The 17,436-nt window shown below is 45.4% G+C and overlaps 1 protein-coding gene and 1 long non-coding RNA gene across 11 annotated transcripts in view; one reads left to right on the top strand and one right to left on the bottom strand.

Annotated features, from left to right (window-relative positions):
• SLC44A3 (solute carrier family 44 member 3) overlaps nt 1–17,436 on the bottom strand; it is a 275,228-nt gene that overhangs the window by 9,902 nt on the left and 247,890 nt on the right. For 8 of the 9 annotated variants that reach the window (XM_029617501.1, XM_029617495.1, XM_029617499.1 and 5 more), the window contains 2 exons: nt 7,867–7,950; nt 159–296 (listed from right to left, as the gene is read on the bottom strand). In XM_029617501.1, the coding sequence (XP_029473361.1) occupies nt 159–296; nt 7,867–7,950 (222 nt within the window). The remainder of the gene's footprint in view (nt 1–158; nt 297–7,866; nt 7,951–17,436) is intronic. The other variant, XM_029617502.1, reaches the window with a different exon arrangement.
• LOC115099724 overlaps nt 1–17,436 on the top strand; it is a 31,385-nt gene that overhangs the window by 11,281 nt on the left and 2,668 nt on the right. The window contains exons 2-3 of one of the 2 annotated variants that reach the window (XR_003858869.1): nt 1,009–1,141; nt 7,223–7,559. This is a non-coding gene — a long non-coding RNA (uncharacterized LOC115099724). Of the gene's footprint in view, nt 1–292; nt 1,142–7,222; nt 7,560–17,436 lie in introns of those variants that run through there. The other variant, XR_003858868.1, reaches the window with a different exon arrangement.

The following is a 17,436-nucleotide window of genomic DNA, read 5'->3' as shown; positions in this document are numbered from 1 at the left end:
AAATCCTCTGAATATCAACCTCTAAATGATTTTGTTGTTGTTTAAAATGAGTAAATGTGCACACTTCATATTCCATGCCTAATAATTCAAAAATTTCTTCCACATTTTGTATTTGTCAATGCATTTACCGCACAAAAAGATTTACATATTTTACTCACCTTTCCTAGAAAAATTAGGAAGTCTCCAAAGCAGTTAAGGGATGCAACATTAAGTGAATTCCTTGATAAAATAATAAAAGCTTCCTTAGCAGAGATACAAAAACTTGTTCCATTAATAACTGTTGCAGCGTACGCATTCTGAAATCAAAGATCACAATACATTTTTCCTCTATTCAAGCTGTAAGTTATGAGTTTAATAGCAGATGTCATTTGTGCACTGTTCCTTAGTCATTTGTAGTATATTTGTTTGATTCTGATGTTACTGTAATCCACTAAGCATAAGCATTTTTGATCAGCAGAATAGAAATGTTTATACATTATTCTAATATGTGAGAAGAAATTAATGTAACCCCTGCTTTAGTGACTATTTGCTTCTAATAGCACTTCTAGATCTAAATTGTACAGAGACACTGTCTTAATTATGTTGCCAAATTTATTTTAAAAGGACCCAAAGCAGAACTGAGTTATGAACATTACCTTATGTGTGCATACAACCAGGATCATTTTGGGGTACTCATGAATAATGGCCCATGTGGTCTGATTACTACTGTAAGACAGGACACATTCAGCCTTACTCAAAGTGGACTTTATACCACTCTGTGCCTAGAGAAAAAAAATCTCTCTTGAATAATGCCGTTTGTCTTTTTTAATTAATTAGTAACTTTACTTAACTATACATAAAATACCAGGAAGCATATCTGAACAAGGTCAAAACCTGTATTCCTTTCCCTTGCCTACACGCTGGCTTATAAGCCAACTTCTTAGCTGATCATAAACTCTCTGGCTTGCAAAGGTCAATTATTACAAATATACCCAGCAATGCTTTCCCATTTCCTATTTACTCTGGTAGTATTCTAATGAGGGTCAAGAACAAAGCCAGGTCATCATAAAAGAATGGAATCCAGAAACTGTAAAGGTGGGACACCATGCCACTGAGTTCCCAACACTGGAAGAAGCAAGCATCAGAGACGAGAACTGCTGAGGTTTGGGGATAGCTTTGGCCTAAAAGTGCCCAAATGTTGTTGTGCTCTTCAGCACCACTTCCCTGTTTCAGATTTTTGTTTATATCTGGCCACGGTTTTATAGCACTGGTTTAGCCGAAGACAGTCCTGAGAGTACTGCTTTACATGCAAGATATTGCTTAACGTTTAAGTGAGTTGGTTTTTTTTTGGGGGGGGGGAGGAGAGGGGGAGGGACAGCTGTTTATTTCATGATATGACAGTACAAACTTCTTAACAATAGTGGGGGTGGAGATTTATTTGCTTATTCTTTAAATGTGTATAGAGAAGATGGAGTTAACTTGCATTTTTTTTCTGTTTATCTAAATCTAAAGAAACTATGGAAAAGCGTGTCATACAGTTTGGGCCAAACTGAGAATCATATTTTGTGTTGTGGCCTTGGAGATTTTTTGCCAACATTTATTACTGGAATTTATGTCACTATCATAGCATCAAAACAGCTTACAAATAAAAATGTACATAATAAAATAAATTCAACAACATCTAACACAGGGGTCGGGAACCTTTTTGGCTGAGAGAGCCATGAACGCCACATATTTTAAAATGTAATTCCGTGAGAGCCATACTAACTACAACCCCCTACTCTCCTGACGTCCCCCAAGACCTACCAAATTAATTTACTACAACCCCCCCACCCTCCTGACCCCCCCAAGACCTGCCAAGTCCCTGGTGGTCCAGGGCTTGCAGACAAATCTTTAATAAAGTAAAAATCTAACAAAACCCCCCACCATCCTGACGCCCCCCAAGACCTCCAAAACTAATTTACTACAACCCCCCACCCTCCTGACCCCCCCCAATACCTGCCAAAAGTCCCTGGTGGTCCAGCGGGGGTCCAGGAGCGGTCCGGGAGCGATCTCCTGGACTTGGGCTGTCGGCTGCCAGTAGTCAAAATGGCGCTGACGGCCCTTTGCCCTCACTATGTCACTGGGGTCGACCAATGGCAGCGGTAGCCCCTGTGACATAGTAAGGGCAAAGGGCCGTTGATGCCATTTTGATTACTGGCAGCCGACTGCCCTTTGCCCTTATGTCACAGGGGCTACCGCTGCCATTGGTCAACCACAGTGACATAGTGAGGGCAAAGAGCCATCTGCGCCATTTTGACTACTGGCAGCCGACAGCCCAAGTCCAGAAGATCGCTCCCGGACCCCCGCTGGACCACCAGGGACTTTTGGCAGGTCTTGGGGTGCATCAGGAGGGTGGGGGGTTTTGTTAGATTTTTACTTTTTTTATTAAAGATTTGTCTGCGAGCCAGATGCAGCCATCAAAAGAGCCACATCTGGCTCGCGAGCCATAGGTTCCCGACCCCTGATCTAACAGTATTAGAACATTAACACAGAAACCCAGAAATGATGGCAGAAAAGAACCAATGGTCCATCCAGTCTGCCCAGCGAGCTTATGGTGGATTTTGCCGCACTGTATATGACACCCCCATACTTCTTTTCCCAGGCTGTCAAAGTCTCTCTCTCTCTCTCTCTCTCTCTCTCTATCTATATATATATATATATATATATATATATATATTGCCCTCTCTCTCCCCGATATCTATCTCTCCCTCCCTCTCTCTCTCTCTATATATATATATCTCTCCATAACATGCAGATTTTGTCTCATGCATATTCATTGTGGATATCCTGAAAACCCGACTGGCTGGGGGGGGGGTATCCCTAAGACAGGGCTAGGAACCACTGCTCTAGGGCAGTGGTTCTCAACCTTTTTTCTGTCGGGACACACCTGACAGATGGTTCTCACATGCGTGACACACTGACCCATGATCGTCACAGGGCTAGATGTAAATGTACAGTTTGCATCCATGGGAACCCCCCTGATCCACAATAATGGATGTAAAGCAGAATTATGACATTCCCCGTTCAACTCACTCTACAAAAAAGATATTCTGGTTCTGGTGTCATCTCAGTAACAGCAACTCAAACTCCTTCTACTTTCAGGCTCAATAGCCCTACTTATGAAAAGACAGCAGTTTACCATCAATGCATGTCCTCTTGAGAAAACGCAACAAATAAGACTGATAAAACACTTACATGCTAGTAAAATATCTCTGTAACAGACACAGAACCGACCTAACATACTCCCAGGATCTGTAGTAATGCACATAAACTAATCCACACACAGTTACACCTGTATTATGGAATACACTCAAACAGGAGCAACCCTATCTATGAAAAGGCAACACTACAAATATTAAATCAGGCCCTAAAAACCAATACACCTCTTATTAGGAAAACAGAACTAGCAAGCAGCTATAGATCCCCACACAGAAATAATTGTAAAACAATACTAATAAGCAGAATAAATGTTTCACAACAACTATGAACAGAATAACATCCAACAATTAAAAACTCATAAAAACTATTAAAAATTCTCCAAACACCAATACAATATTTCAAAAAAAGCAGACATCACATAATATTAAATAATTAAAATAGCAGTCAATCAAGAAAAATAAACTTAAAAAGCCACCTTTACTTACCCCCTCCAGCAGCTCTCCTACTCCTCTTCCATGCAGGCTGTAGCACACACCAGAAGCAGCAGTAGTGGCTAAGCTCTATACTCATGGTCCTCTTCCTTAGGGCCCATGTCTCTCACACACACACACACACACACACACACACACCCCATACCAGTCATGCCCCCATGACCAGTTTCTGTCTCTCACACACCAATCATCTCCCAGTCTTTGACAAACACACCAGTCACCTTCCTGAACAGTTTCTCTCATGCCATACACACACACACAGGCTTCCCACTCCCGTGTTCCACTTACATATATGGGCTTCTCACTCTCATAATCACTTTCTCTTTCTCACATACACTCACCAGTCTCTCACTCCCATGCTTGTTCTCTCCACATGCACAGGCTTCTCATTCCCATAATCACTTTCTTTCTCTCCCACATACACACACACACCAGTCACCTGATCTCTCTCATGCATACACACACAGGCTTCCCACTCCCATGTTCTCTTTCAGATATACAGGCTTCTCACTCCCATGCTGTATCTCACACACTCCCAGCTTTCTCACTCCCATGCTCACTCTTCACATGTACAGGCTTCTTATTCCCATAATCACTTTCTTTCTCTCTCTCACATACACGCAAACACACACCAGTCACCTGATCTCTCTCATGCATATACACACACACATAGGCTTCCCACTCTCATGTTCTCTTTCAGATATACAGGCTTCTCACTCCCATGCTGTGTCTCACACACACACAGGTTTCTCACTCCCATGCCCACTCTTCACCTGCACAGGCTTCTCATTCCCATAATCACTTTCTCTCTCTCTCTCTCTCACACACACCCGTCACCTGATCTCTCTCATGCATATACACACACACATAGGCTTCCCACTCTCATGTTCTCTTTCAGATATACAGGCTTCTCCCTCCCATGCTGTGTCTCACACACACCCAGGTTCTCACTCCCATGCTCACTCTCTTCACATGCACAGGCTTCTCATTCCCATAATCACTTTCTCTATTACACACACACACACACCCAGTCTCTCTCTCATTTCCATGCTCGCTCTCCACGTGCACAGGCTTCTCATTCCCTGAATCACATTCTCTCTCTCACATTCACATACACACCAGTCACACCGCCACCTTACCAACCAGTCTCTCTCATATACATGCACACACACAGGCTTCCCACTCCCATGCTCTCTCTCACATAATCAGGCTTCTCACTCCCATGCTTTCTTTCACATATACCCCCACAACACCAGGCTTCTTACTCCCATGCTTTCTCACATACCCAGATTTCTCACTTCCATGCTTTTTCTCTCTCTCTCTCACACACACACATCCCTGACTGTCTCACACTCTCACATACACATCAGTCATCTCCTTGAGCAGTCACTTTCATTGTCTCTCACATATACACATACATCAGCTCTCTGACCAGTTTCTCTCAATCACACACATACTCTCGATCAAATACATTCTCTCACTTACACACAGGCTCTCAATCACACACATTCTCTCACTTACACACAGGCTGGCTGGCTGCTTCTCTCTCTTTCTGTCACTCACTTCCTCTCCCCCCCCCCCCAGCACAAACGGTAGCTGCTCCTCCAGCCCCCGCAGGCCAAGAAGGAAGAATTCCATCGATCGCGGGAAGCTCATGCTGCTCTCTCCTTTCCCTTCCGCTTTCTCCCCCAGAGCAGGAAGATCAGCTGCCTCTCCTGCTGCCACCGGACTCCTGCTATGTTCGGGCGTCCGAACTTCCTGTCGGGGGGGGGGGGGGGGTAGCGGAAGCGCAGCGCACAACGTCCGCTTCCTCCCTCCCCCCCCCAAAGCAGGAAGATCGGCGGACCATACGGCCCGACGCCCGAAGATAGCAGGAGAACGGGTGGCAGCAGGAGAGGCAGCTGATCTTCCTGCATTGGGGGGAGGAAGCGGAAGCTGCACGCGGCGCTTCCGCTCCCCCCCCCGAACAGGAAGACCGGTTGGCCCTACGGCCGCAGCAGCGCTTCCCCATGTGTGCCGTGATGGCACGCGAGGCGTGGGTTCTCTTGCGGCACGGCCTTTCTTCTTCCCGCGCACCACTTCCTGTTCCGGGTCCGGGGGGGAAATGCAGGCGCGGGAAGAAGAAAAGGCCCAGCCGCGGATGCCACAGCTTTTTTTTTTTTGCACCGCTGCCGTTCCCGCTGGGCTTGAACGTGCTGATAGCCCGGCGGCAACGGCAGCAGGGAAGAACGAGCAGCGGGAGGGACCGGGAGCCACGCGACACACCTGCCGGTGCTTGGCGACACACTAGTGTGTCGCAACGCACCGGTTGAGAACCGCTGCTCTAGGGTGTACATGTTTAGATCTTTAAGTCTTTCCCCATATGCTTTAGAATGAAGACCACTGACTATTTTAGTAGCCACCCTCGGGACCAACTCCACCCTATTGAAGAGGAGGTTCCAGAATTGTACACAGTAGTACTGTACATAAAGGTAGTTTTATTTAGCAATTTGGTGTCCTTGTTTACAATTCATTTTTTTCTTTTAACACTCTTGGATTAGTTTTTTGTTTGGTTTTTTTTTTGCTTTTAACCTTTCATCTGTTTCTATATGTCAGATTCTCTTGTTGCTTACTGAACCAGTACTAGTTGTAAAAATGAAGATATGCTTGTCTGGCACTGAAGCTTAGGGATGGAAGTTGGACTGCACTGCACGCTCAGAGCAGTCATACTGCATGCACTTAATCACCATTTGGCATGAAATGCATTGTCCTTGATGTACCTTAGCTTCACGTAAGTGAAAAGTTTCCTGGGTAAATATGTACAAGATTCAAATCATAGAGAATGTTCAACAGAAACCCTATCATAACGTGAGATTTTCCCCTTATTAACTAACTGGAAATTAGCCAATCAGTTTGGCAGGCAAAAAACCCCCACAAAACACTTTCAAGGATAACTCAGCAGGCTAATTCACAAAGATTTCCCCTTTTTGTCCTAACCTGTACTTAATTCCAAAGAGAATATTAATGTTGAAAACAGTGACAGCTCCTCCTGCTTTGTTACTCCAACCTTTATAAATCAAGATAAGGTTCAGTACCGTTCCTTATTGATAAAAATATTAGTATGAATATAGCCTGAATTGACAGCTGGACTCAAAGGAGAACTTCTGTAATCATCTGTGGATATAATAAAAAGGTACAAACCTTTTTTTCAGAAAAAAAAAAAAAATTTAAACCACACTGGGGCAAAAAAAGAGAAGATGTAGGATTACAAGCCAGAGGCTGAAGCAACAGGGCCAAGAACCTGGCACTAGTATATTGGGAGCTTTGGATTAAGGTTGCAGTCCTGAGTTCAGTATAGATACAGCAAGCAATTCTGTGCTTACAATTTTGTGTTTTTATCACCATGATTTAATAAGTGTGAAAAAAAGAATTTAAAAGGCCTCTCTTTATGCTTCACCACAAAAAATTGTTAGGCGCTGTACAAAAGCTGATCAGTCAGTTTCAGAAGCTTAAATCCAAGCTGCAAGCTCTCTGAACTTTTCATTTATTTCTTTATCTTTTTTTTAATACAGCCAGCTTGCCGAGAAGAATTGCTGCTTTGTACGGACACAAATTTCAGTGCTCAGTTCTAGGATTCTCTGTAACCAAAATGAGCCCAGCGAAAGATGAATGCTATAGCAACAGGCAAGCTTTGCACAAAGGCCAGAACAAAGCCAGAAATACTCTTAAGAAACAATTACAGCTGCTCCTCATCTTACTCTTGACTAGTTTTACTGGGTGTGGGAATCTACATGGAAATACAGTAATCTAGCAAAAGGCTATGGAGCTTTTCAATCATTCAAGCTTTGAAAGAACCGACAGCACAAAGAGAAGGGACGAAGAAAGCCGAAGTAACCGAGAACTGTAGAGGTATGTGAACTATGAGGAGAAGTTTCTGAAACTCACAAGTGGTAAAGCCAAAACCTTCCCCCTCTTAAGGAAGCGGGGCAAATAAACCCCTCAGAGAATGAATGACCACTGTGCATTCTGTTGTTGCTAGTTTATATGGGCTGAGGTGCCAGTGACCAGCGATGGGTGCATGCATGTGCATGCCGACCTGTGCACATGGGCTAGGTGGATGCTCAGGCACTGGACCCGCCTGCGGTTTCATGCAAGTAAATGCTTTGATTATTGGGGGCGCCCCCCCGGCCCATATGACACACATTCAATCCCATACCTGGGTTAGGTAGCACAGGCACTTTTCAAAGCAGCAGAGGCAGCAGAAACAGCACTTGGACAGGTATCTAGCACATCCATTCCCCTGAAAGGAAATAAAGCCAATTAAATGGTGCACATGAGATTAGGTTTACAAAACTGTTCTTTATGCAGGCAGAGGCACACCAGTCTGCTTTTAATGACAAACTCCACCTTTTACTTTAGTTTCCCGATTCACAGGTAAGAGCTTTTTTTTTTTTCACATTAAAATTATAGTTATTGATACCCTCAATTATTTCTTTTCTAAATACAACATTCTAGTGTAAGCAAATCTAGCTTTCTGACAGATGCACAAAGCTCAAAGCCAGCAAAGGGAAATGACCCTTCCTGCACTGACCAGTATCAGGAAATAACAGCAATTGTTTATGTACCGATAGACAGCATACAAACTAATTTGTGTTAGTTCATTTTCCACCCTGGTCAGTCACTTTATCATTAATGAAATATAGCTGAGGAGGATCATTTCTCTTAGGGCTGACATGCAAATATTTTTACCTAGGCTTCTATTTCCAAAAAACATCTGAGCTGTACCGTTTACATGGTGCCGACACAGCCTCTGCTCACGGCCTAATGGCTACCTCTTCCAGTGAAAGTGGGGGCAGTACTGATGCCCATAAGGCTATTTTACCCCACACTAAATGATCTACAAAATTCCTGAGCTGTGGAAACGTGGTTCCTGGAGAAATTTTCTGCCTGCAGAATTTTTGCCAAAAGGAGATACTTGGGCTGGTTTGGGAGCATTCGACCCAGTCCCATGGAGATTTACTTTTGCAAACCTGTAAGTCTGTTTTGCAGAGATGAGGGGTCAGTATGAGGGAGATTCCCAGCACTCATAATCAGATCCTCTCTTAAAAGCAAAAAAAAAACCTCATCTGTATATTTTGTCAGCCGTATAATGGCATTTGACTGGTGAGCAGCTAACCCTACGATAAACGGTCTGAGGAAAGCCACAGGGGTCTCCCTTCAGTCTTCGTTTTTCCGCACTGCTTTTGGCATCGCGGAGCAGGAGCCTGTGTGAGATTCTTCACACAATTCTGACTAAAAATCAGATCAAACTTCAATTTTTTTTCTCTCACAATCGGGGTCTCTCTCGTTACCACCGGCCGGTGAGTGATTCCATCACTTCCACAGAGATTTTCTCCTTCTCCTTCCAGACAAGTGCCATATGACTCATGGGAGGAGAAAACACTGATTCTTCATTGGAAAGCTTCATGTCTGACCCGTCTCCTCCTGAAGGCAGGAAGAAGTCTCCACCAGAAGACTTGTCCTTCATGAATTTCATAAAAGACATGGCAGACACAATCCCTTTTAGTGTCTGAGGAGGATACAAGACAGCAGACTTTAGAAGTCTTACAATTTGTGGATCCTCCAAGAGAGATCATGGCCATTCCTATCCATGAAGTACTTTGGAGTTACAACATAGGCTTTGGGAACATCCATGTTCCGTTCCACTTAATAATAAAAGCGTGGACACTACATATCTTGTCCAACATGTTCCTGGTTATCAAAAGTCACAGTTACCGCATCAATCTGTAGTAGTTGAGTTGGCTCAAAAGATGTCCAAAAGAGTACGACCTCATTCCTCTACTCCACTTGGGAAGGATCATAGATTCCTAGACTCTTTAGGGAGAAAGGTATTCCAAGGAGCTATGCTCAACTCCAGGATAGCGTCCTATCAACTTTATATGACACAATACCAAAGGAATCTATGGAAGCAGATGCAGGAACTTTCTAACTCCCTACCTCAACAGTACCAGGATGCAGCTCAGGCCATTATACATAAAGGACTTGAAGCTGGAAAGCATGAAGTATGGGCTGCCTACGACAACTTCGAAACATCTTCGAGGGTGGCAGCTTCAGGAATCAGTGCACGTCGCTGGGCCTGGCTAAAGCCTCTGACTTCAGACCTGAGGTACAAGAGAAGCTGGTGGATTTGCCCTGCGTAGGTGACAACCTCTTTGGCTCGAAGGTCCAGGACGCAGTGGCCCAACTAAAGGAACACACAGAGATTGCGTCAACTGTCATCAGTTCCGCAAGACTCTTCCTCATCAATGTCTCGCCGTCCACCAAGGAAAGAAACCAGAAAACTTTTCTAAAGGCAGAGACTATATTATCCACCGGCATCCAGGGGTAGATCTTCTCGTCCACAACAAAGATCTCAGCCCAGACAGCCTAGAGCCACTAGACCTCAACCGTCACCGCAGACGGGACCGGTAGCAGGTTTTTGAGGCCACCACCAGAGAGCAAATCCATCTCCACAATCCCAAACCGAATTTGCCAGTAGGAGGTCGAGTTTCCTCCTTCTACAATCATTGGTTACAGATAACAGACCAATGGGTACTCTCAATAATATCACGAGGTTACCAACTCAATTTCCTCCAAAACCTCTTTCGCTAAACTAAAATCACATAATTCATCTACAAGCAGAATTATCCACTCTTCTGAGAGCCAGAGCTGTAGAACCGGTGCCCCGGACTCAGCAGGGCAGAGGATTCTACTCCCGTTATTTCCTCATTCCAAAGAAAACCGGAGGCCTACGTCTCATCCTAGACTTCAGAAATCTCAACAAATTTCTACAGAAAGAAAAGTTCAGGATGGTTTCTCTAGGCACCATGCTTCCCCTTCTTCAAACAGGAGATTGACTTTGTTCTCTGGATCTACAAGACGCTTACGCTCACATTCCAATATTCCCTCCTCATCGCAAGTATCTGCGTTTCCTGGTGGGTCAACAAGATTTCCAGTACAGAGTACTACCATTCAGACTTGCCTCAGCTCCCAGAGTGTTCACGAAATGCCTGGCAGTAGTAGCAGCACACTTACACAAGGAAAGTGTACACGTTTTCCCCTATCTAGATGACTGGCTCATCAGAAGTCAATCTCAACAAGGAGCTCTGGCTTCTCTCAGCCGAACAATTACTCTGCTTCACTCGATGGGGTTTCTCATCAATTACCAAAAGTCCCATCTCATTCTGTCTCACCTGCTTCAATTCATCGGAGCAGAATTGAACACCATCCTTTCAAGAGCTTTTCTACCCGAGGATCGGGCAGATACTCTCCCTATTTGCAAACTCGCTACACTCGCAGAAACAAGCAACAGCTCATCAATTTCTAACTTTACTAGGCCACATGGCCTCCACAGTTCATGTCACTCCTATGGCAAGACTAGCCATGAGAATAACCTAATGGACATTAAGGTCACAGTGGATCCAAACCATTCAACCACTGTCTTCTCCAATTCAAGTAACCCACCAACTACGTTCTTCTCTCCTTTGGTGGATCAACACAGACAACTTACGCAAAGGCCAACTCTTCCAACAACCAGTCCCACAGATAACTAATTACAGATGCATCCACCTTAGGTTGGGGAGCTCACATGGACAATCTCCAAACCCAGGGTACTTGGACAAAACTCGAAGCAACATTTCAAATCAATTTCCTGGTACTTCGAGCTATACGTTTTGCTCTGCATGCATTCAAGGACTGCCTTTCACACAAGACTGTTCTGATTCAAATGGACAATACAGTAGCCATGTGGTACCTGAACAAACAGGGAGGTACAGGCTCGTATCTCCTTTGTCAAGAAGCCGCACAAATCTTATCTAGCGGGCATCCACAATGTAGTTGCAGATTGCCTCAGTTGTCAGTTCCAACCACACGAGTGGTTCCTGGATCCCTTAGTAGCGACCAGGATATTCCAATGGTGGGGACAACCAACAATAGACCTCTTTGCATCACACCTGAATCACAAAGTGGACAGGTTCTGCTCTCTGCACAGGCAGAAACACCAGCCAGCCAAGGACGCCTTTGCTCGCCCTTGGAAACTCAGGCCTTCTATATGCATATCCTCTGATACTGCTCATAACCAAAACTCTAGTGAAGCTACTACAGGACAGGGGGTCCATGATACTCATAGCCCCGTATTGGCCTCGACAAGTATGGTTTCCCATACTTCTAAACCTCTCGATCAGAGAATCAATTCGCCTGGGTGTAGCTCCCAATCTCATAACTCAGGATTAGGGCAGGTTGCGCCATCCCAACCTTCAATCCCTATCTCTGAAAGCATGGATGTTGAAAGCTTGATCTTACAATCACTCAATCTTTCAACTAATGTCTCTCAAGTGCTTATAGCTTCAATATAAACCTTCCACATGAAAAAACTATTCTTCGAAATGGAAAAGATTTACTTTGTGGTGCACACAAAAGAACACCGACCCTTTCTCCTGCCCCCACACCACCTCTGCTAGACTACTTATGCCATCTTTCAGACTCTGGTCTCCAGACCTCATCTGTACGAGTACATTTAAGTGCAATATCGGCTTACCATGACAAGATGGGAGATGCACCAATAGCCATACAACCTCTTGTCAGTAGATTTATGAGAGGTTTAACTCACCTTAAACCACCATTACAGCCACCAGTCACAGAATGGGACCTGAATCTGGTCTTAACAAGGCTCATGCGTTCTCCTTTTGAACCCATGAATTCTTGTGATGTTAAATTTCTCACATGGAAGACTGTTCCTCATAGCCATTACATCGGCTAGAAGGGTTAGTGAGTTACAAGCACTTATCACGTACTCACCCTATACAAAATTCCTACATGACAGAGTGGTTCTCTGGACACATCCAAAATTCCTCCCCAAGGTAGTTACGGAATTCCACTTGAACCAATCCATAGTTTTGCCCACATTCTTCCCAAGACCTCACTCTCACCAAGGTGAAAGGGCCTTACATACCTTGGACTGTAAACGGGCGCTAGCATATTACTTAGACCGCACTACAGTCCACAGGAAATCCACTAAACTCTTTGTATCTTTTGATCCAAACAAACCGGGTAATCCAGTGGGCAAACACGCTCTCTCCACCTTGAAATATCCCGAAAGGTCTATATACTACTGAGTGGTATATAGACCTGAGACCTGAGTATATAGACTGAGTAGTCCCATCCATGCAGAGCTATTGTAATGATCTGTAAAGTCTCTCCCGACTGTGTACATTGCTCAGCCAGCAGGAGGCAAAAGCCTTACCGGCGGTCAGGGTTGCCATTTTTAAATGTCAAAAAAGGCACAAAAACGATCAGGCTAAAGAAAACCAAACATAGATCTTGAAATCTATGCCCGCCCTGAATGAAATGTGTGCAAGAACACAATGGTGTGTACCCACTACAGATCTTGTTATCAAGAGCAGACATAATAGGAATTGTTTATCTAATAATGTTATCTATGCTTTTATTTATCCCTGCAATAAGTTATACATAGGATGCACAAAATGCCCGATTAGGAAGTGTTTAATTGAACACCATGGCCGTATCTCTACAGATGATGAACCCATGGTCACACACTGCATTCAGGCCAGGCATAGTTTCAAGATCTACTCTGGACTATCTTGGAACATGTTCCCCTTTCACCGCAGGGAGATGAGCATCAAGCATTGCTAAATCAACAGGAAAACTTTTGGATTTTTAAATTCAGTACAAACCTTTTGGACCCAATGAGAGGATATAGCAACATCCCAGGACAGCAGGATGTTATCCTCACATATGCTGACATCATAGGATGGAACCCAATCACGGAACACTTTTGTCAAAGTTTCTAGAACTTTGACTGCCCCTACTGGGCAAGCCCAGCATGGCACTAACCCTGCAGCCAGCAGGGGTCCCTCTTCAGTCTTATGTAAAAGCTACAGGCAGTGCCGAAAAAGAAAATAATAAAACTAACCCAACACCGCGGGGTGGCGGCGGGTTTCGTGAGGACTAAACATCCTGCTGTCCTGTGAGAACACCTGTTATAGGTAAGCAACAATTTGCTTTCTCACAGGACAAGCAGGATGGTAGTCCTCACATATGGTTGAGTAACCGACTGAGGATGTCCGAAACATGCACCAAATGTAGTCAAAGGCGTGCAACGGGCACAACAACTGGGGCGGAATTTGGTAGAGGGCCTCCTGAATCCACCGGGCAGGCGGAAGGGTGTTGGTACACTCACGTCGTAAATAGGTTACGCAAGACAACTGGCCGAATATGGAACCTTGTCTTTCCGGATTTGTCTACAGCAATAGTGGGCTGGTAAAGTATGGCGAGAACTACCGTGGCAGCCCTTCAAATGTCGGAAGCAGCACCGATCATAGGTGTGCTACTGAAGTCGCCATGGCCCTCACAGAGTGTGCTTTAAACCGGTCTTGGAGTGGAATATGCCCGCTTGCTGATAGCAAAAGGAGATGGCAGTCTGCTAGCCAGGAGGAGAGAGTCTGCTTACCCACAGGCTGCCCCAATTTGTTAGAATGGAAAGACACAAATAATTGAGTGATCTTCCTGTGGGCAGCTGTACAATCTAGGTAGAACGCTAGAGCTCGTTTGCAGTCAAGGGTATGCAGAGCCTGCTCACCTGGACTGGAATGGGGCCTGGGAAAGAAGGTAGGTAAGAATTTAGGGTGAGTGCGAAGTACCACCCAGTCTTGCAGAAGTTTAGTGTAAGGCGGATAGGTAACTAGGGCCTGCAACTCACTAAGTCTGCGAGCCGAAGTGATTGCCAGAAGGAAAATCACTTTCCATGTGAGAAAGCGAAGTTCACAGGATTGGAGACGCTCAAATGGTGGTTTCATGAGCCGACCCAAAACCAGGTTGAGGTCCCAAGAAGGGGCCGGAGGACCCAGTGGAGGCTTGACGTGAAGCAAGCCCTTCAAGAAGCGTGCTACAAGGGGTTGAACTGAGATAGGGAACATCCCCGTACCTTTATGGAAGGCGGCTACCGCACTGACATGCATTCTAATGGAGGAAGTTTTGAGACCTGACTCTGACAAGTGCCAGAGATAGTCTATGAAACTTCGGGATGGGACAGGTAAAAGGATCAAGGGCCTGAGAAGAGCACCATGATGTGAACCTGTTCCATTTGTAGGAATACGATTTTCTCGTGGAAGGGCTTCCATGAAGCAATCAAGACACGGGAGACTGGATCAGAAAGTTTTAAGTGGCTGAAGGATTAACATTTCAATCCATGCTGTCAAGGACAGGGCATGAAGATTGGAGTGGTGAAGGCAGACAGTCGTTTTGGTATTAGAAGCGGGTCTGTTCCCAGAGGAATGTGCCTGCGAATGGAAAGATTCTGAAGGATTGGAAACTACACTTGGCGGGGCCAGTGGGGTGATATCAGGAACATGGTTCCCTTGTCCTGACGTAACTTCACGAGAGTCTTCGAGAGAAGTGGAGGGAATGCATATAGGAGAGCGGTTGACCACGATAGGGAGAATGCGTCTCTTGGTGGATAATGTTAGCTGCGAGTGAGAGCGCAGAAATTGTCTACTTTGCGATTCTGGGGTGACGCAAAGAGGTCTATGTGAGGATGACCCCATTGTAGGAAGATGGCGTTCGCCACTAAGGGGTTCAGAGACCACTCTTGCAGTTGAAAGTTGCGACTCAACTTGTCTGCAAACACGTTGTCCACTCCCGGCAAGTAGGTGGCCCTGAGGTACATTGAGTGGGAGAGAGCCTCTGCCCATATCTGTGCAGCTTCCTGACACAGAAGGTAGGATCCCGGCCCTCCCTGCTTGCTGATGTACCACATGGCCACCTGGTTGTCTGTCTGGATCAGGATGACTTGATTGGACAGGCGATCCTGAAATATTGAGAGCATATCTTATTGCTCGAAGCTCCAGGAAATTTTTTTTGTGTTTGGCTTCCTCTGGAGACCAGGAACCTTGTGTCTGGAGATCGGCCACATGGGCTCCCCACCCGAAGTTGGAAGCATCAGTGGTTAGGGTTATTTGAGGGTTTGGCGCTGAAAGGGCAAGCCCTGTAGAAGATTGATATGGTTCGTCCACCAGGCGAGAGACAGACTGAGTGAGTCGGTGACACGGACAATGGTCGACAGGGGCTGAAGGGACTGTGTCCATTGCGAACTTAGTCAGCTGCATGACTCTAATGGCCAGACGTGCCATTGGTGTGACCTGAACTGAGGACGCCATGTGTCCTAGAAGGATGAGAAAATGATGCGCAGTCGTCGAGTGTTGAGACTGCAGCTGTTGTGCCAGAGACACGAGAGTGAGGGCTTGTTGTCGAGGAAGGAAAGCCTTTGCCTGTAAAGTGTCCAAGTCTGCCCCAATGAACGATAAGGTTTGAGATGGGACTAAGGAGGATTTGTCGTATTTGACGAGAAATCCGAGTGAAGTGAGTGTGTGTAAGGTGAGATGTAGGGAGGACAAAGCGGTTTGCTGAGTCGGAGTCCTGATTAACCAGTCGTCCAGATAGGGGTAGACGTGGACACCTTGAGTCCTGAGGAAGGCGGCAACTACGACGAGGCATTTTGTAAACACTTGCGGTACAGATGCTAGGCCGAATGGAAGCACTCGGTATTGATAGTGCTTGTGGCCTACGAGGAATCTCAGGAATTTGCGATAAGATGGAGTTACCGCAATATGCATGTATGCGTCCTGAAGGTTGAGAGAGCAGAGCCAGTCTCCTCTTTGAAGAAGAGGAAGCAGGGAGCCCAAGGTTACCATCTTGAACTTTTCTCTCTGGAGGTACTTGTTGAGGGCTCGTAGATCCACAATTGGACAAACACCTCCCAATCTTTTGGGGATTAGAAAGTACCGGGAATAGAATCCTAGGCCTTGCTGAGGCGATGGTACTGGTTCTAGTGCTCTGGACTGGAGTAGGAGGGACACCTCCAGTTCCAGGAGCAATGAATGAATAGTCTGATGTTGTCCACGTCATTACAGGTGGGATGGAGAGAACGTTGAAATGATAGCCTTGAGCAATGATTGTTAGGACCCAGTGGTCAGAGGTGATTGATTGCCATATGTTGTTAAAATGGCACAAGCGGCCTCCCACTGGGACATCTGGTAATAGAATCTGGCTGCTGCTCTCTATGTGAAAGTCAAAAACCAGAAGCAGGGCCCGGTTGGGGGGCTGGCTGTGGCTTTTGCTTTTGAGTTTGACGAGACTATGATATGAGGAATGGTCTCGCAGAGCGGCATCTAGCTGCTGGCGGGTAGGACTTCTTTGGTCTATAAAAAGACTTTTTAGAGTCCTTCCGTTTAGAAGGATAATCCGAAGGGAACAGAGAGCTGTCTGAGAGTCTCATGATGGTCCTTTAGTTCAGCCACTGTCTTTTGAATCTGCTTGCCAAAAAGATTGTCTCCAATACAGGGGAGGTCAGATAACCGCTCTTGCACTTCTGGTCAGACAACCGCTCTTGCACTTGCTGAAATAGCTGCTGCAGACACTCTGGTTGCAGTGTCAAAGATATCGTAACATGATCTAATCTCATGTTTGCCTGCCTCCAAACCCTTATTATGTAGGGTGTGGAACTTATCTGGAAGTGATTGAGGCATGGAGGTTGTCAGGTCTTGAAGTTGCTTAAAAATGACTATTATATTGGGTCATATATAGTTGGTAAGCAGCAATTCGGAGGATCAACACTGATCCTTGAAAGGCTCAGTGACCAATAGTATCCAAACATTTTTGTTCCTTGCCAGGGGGAAAGGAAGTATGAGTTTTGGACCTTTTTGCTTTCTTTTGCGCAGATTCAACCACCACA

The sequence above is a fragment of the Rhinatrema bivittatum genome, chromosome 10 (assembly GCF_901001135.1).
Source record: "Rhinatrema bivittatum chromosome 10, aRhiBiv1.1, whole genome shotgun sequence".
NCBI classification, from domain to species: Eukaryota; Metazoa; Chordata; class Amphibia; order Gymnophiona; family Rhinatrematidae; genus Rhinatrema; species Rhinatrema bivittatum.
Note: the sequence above shows the minus strand (reverse complement) of the source record. Positions and strands in the feature narration are given on the sequence as shown.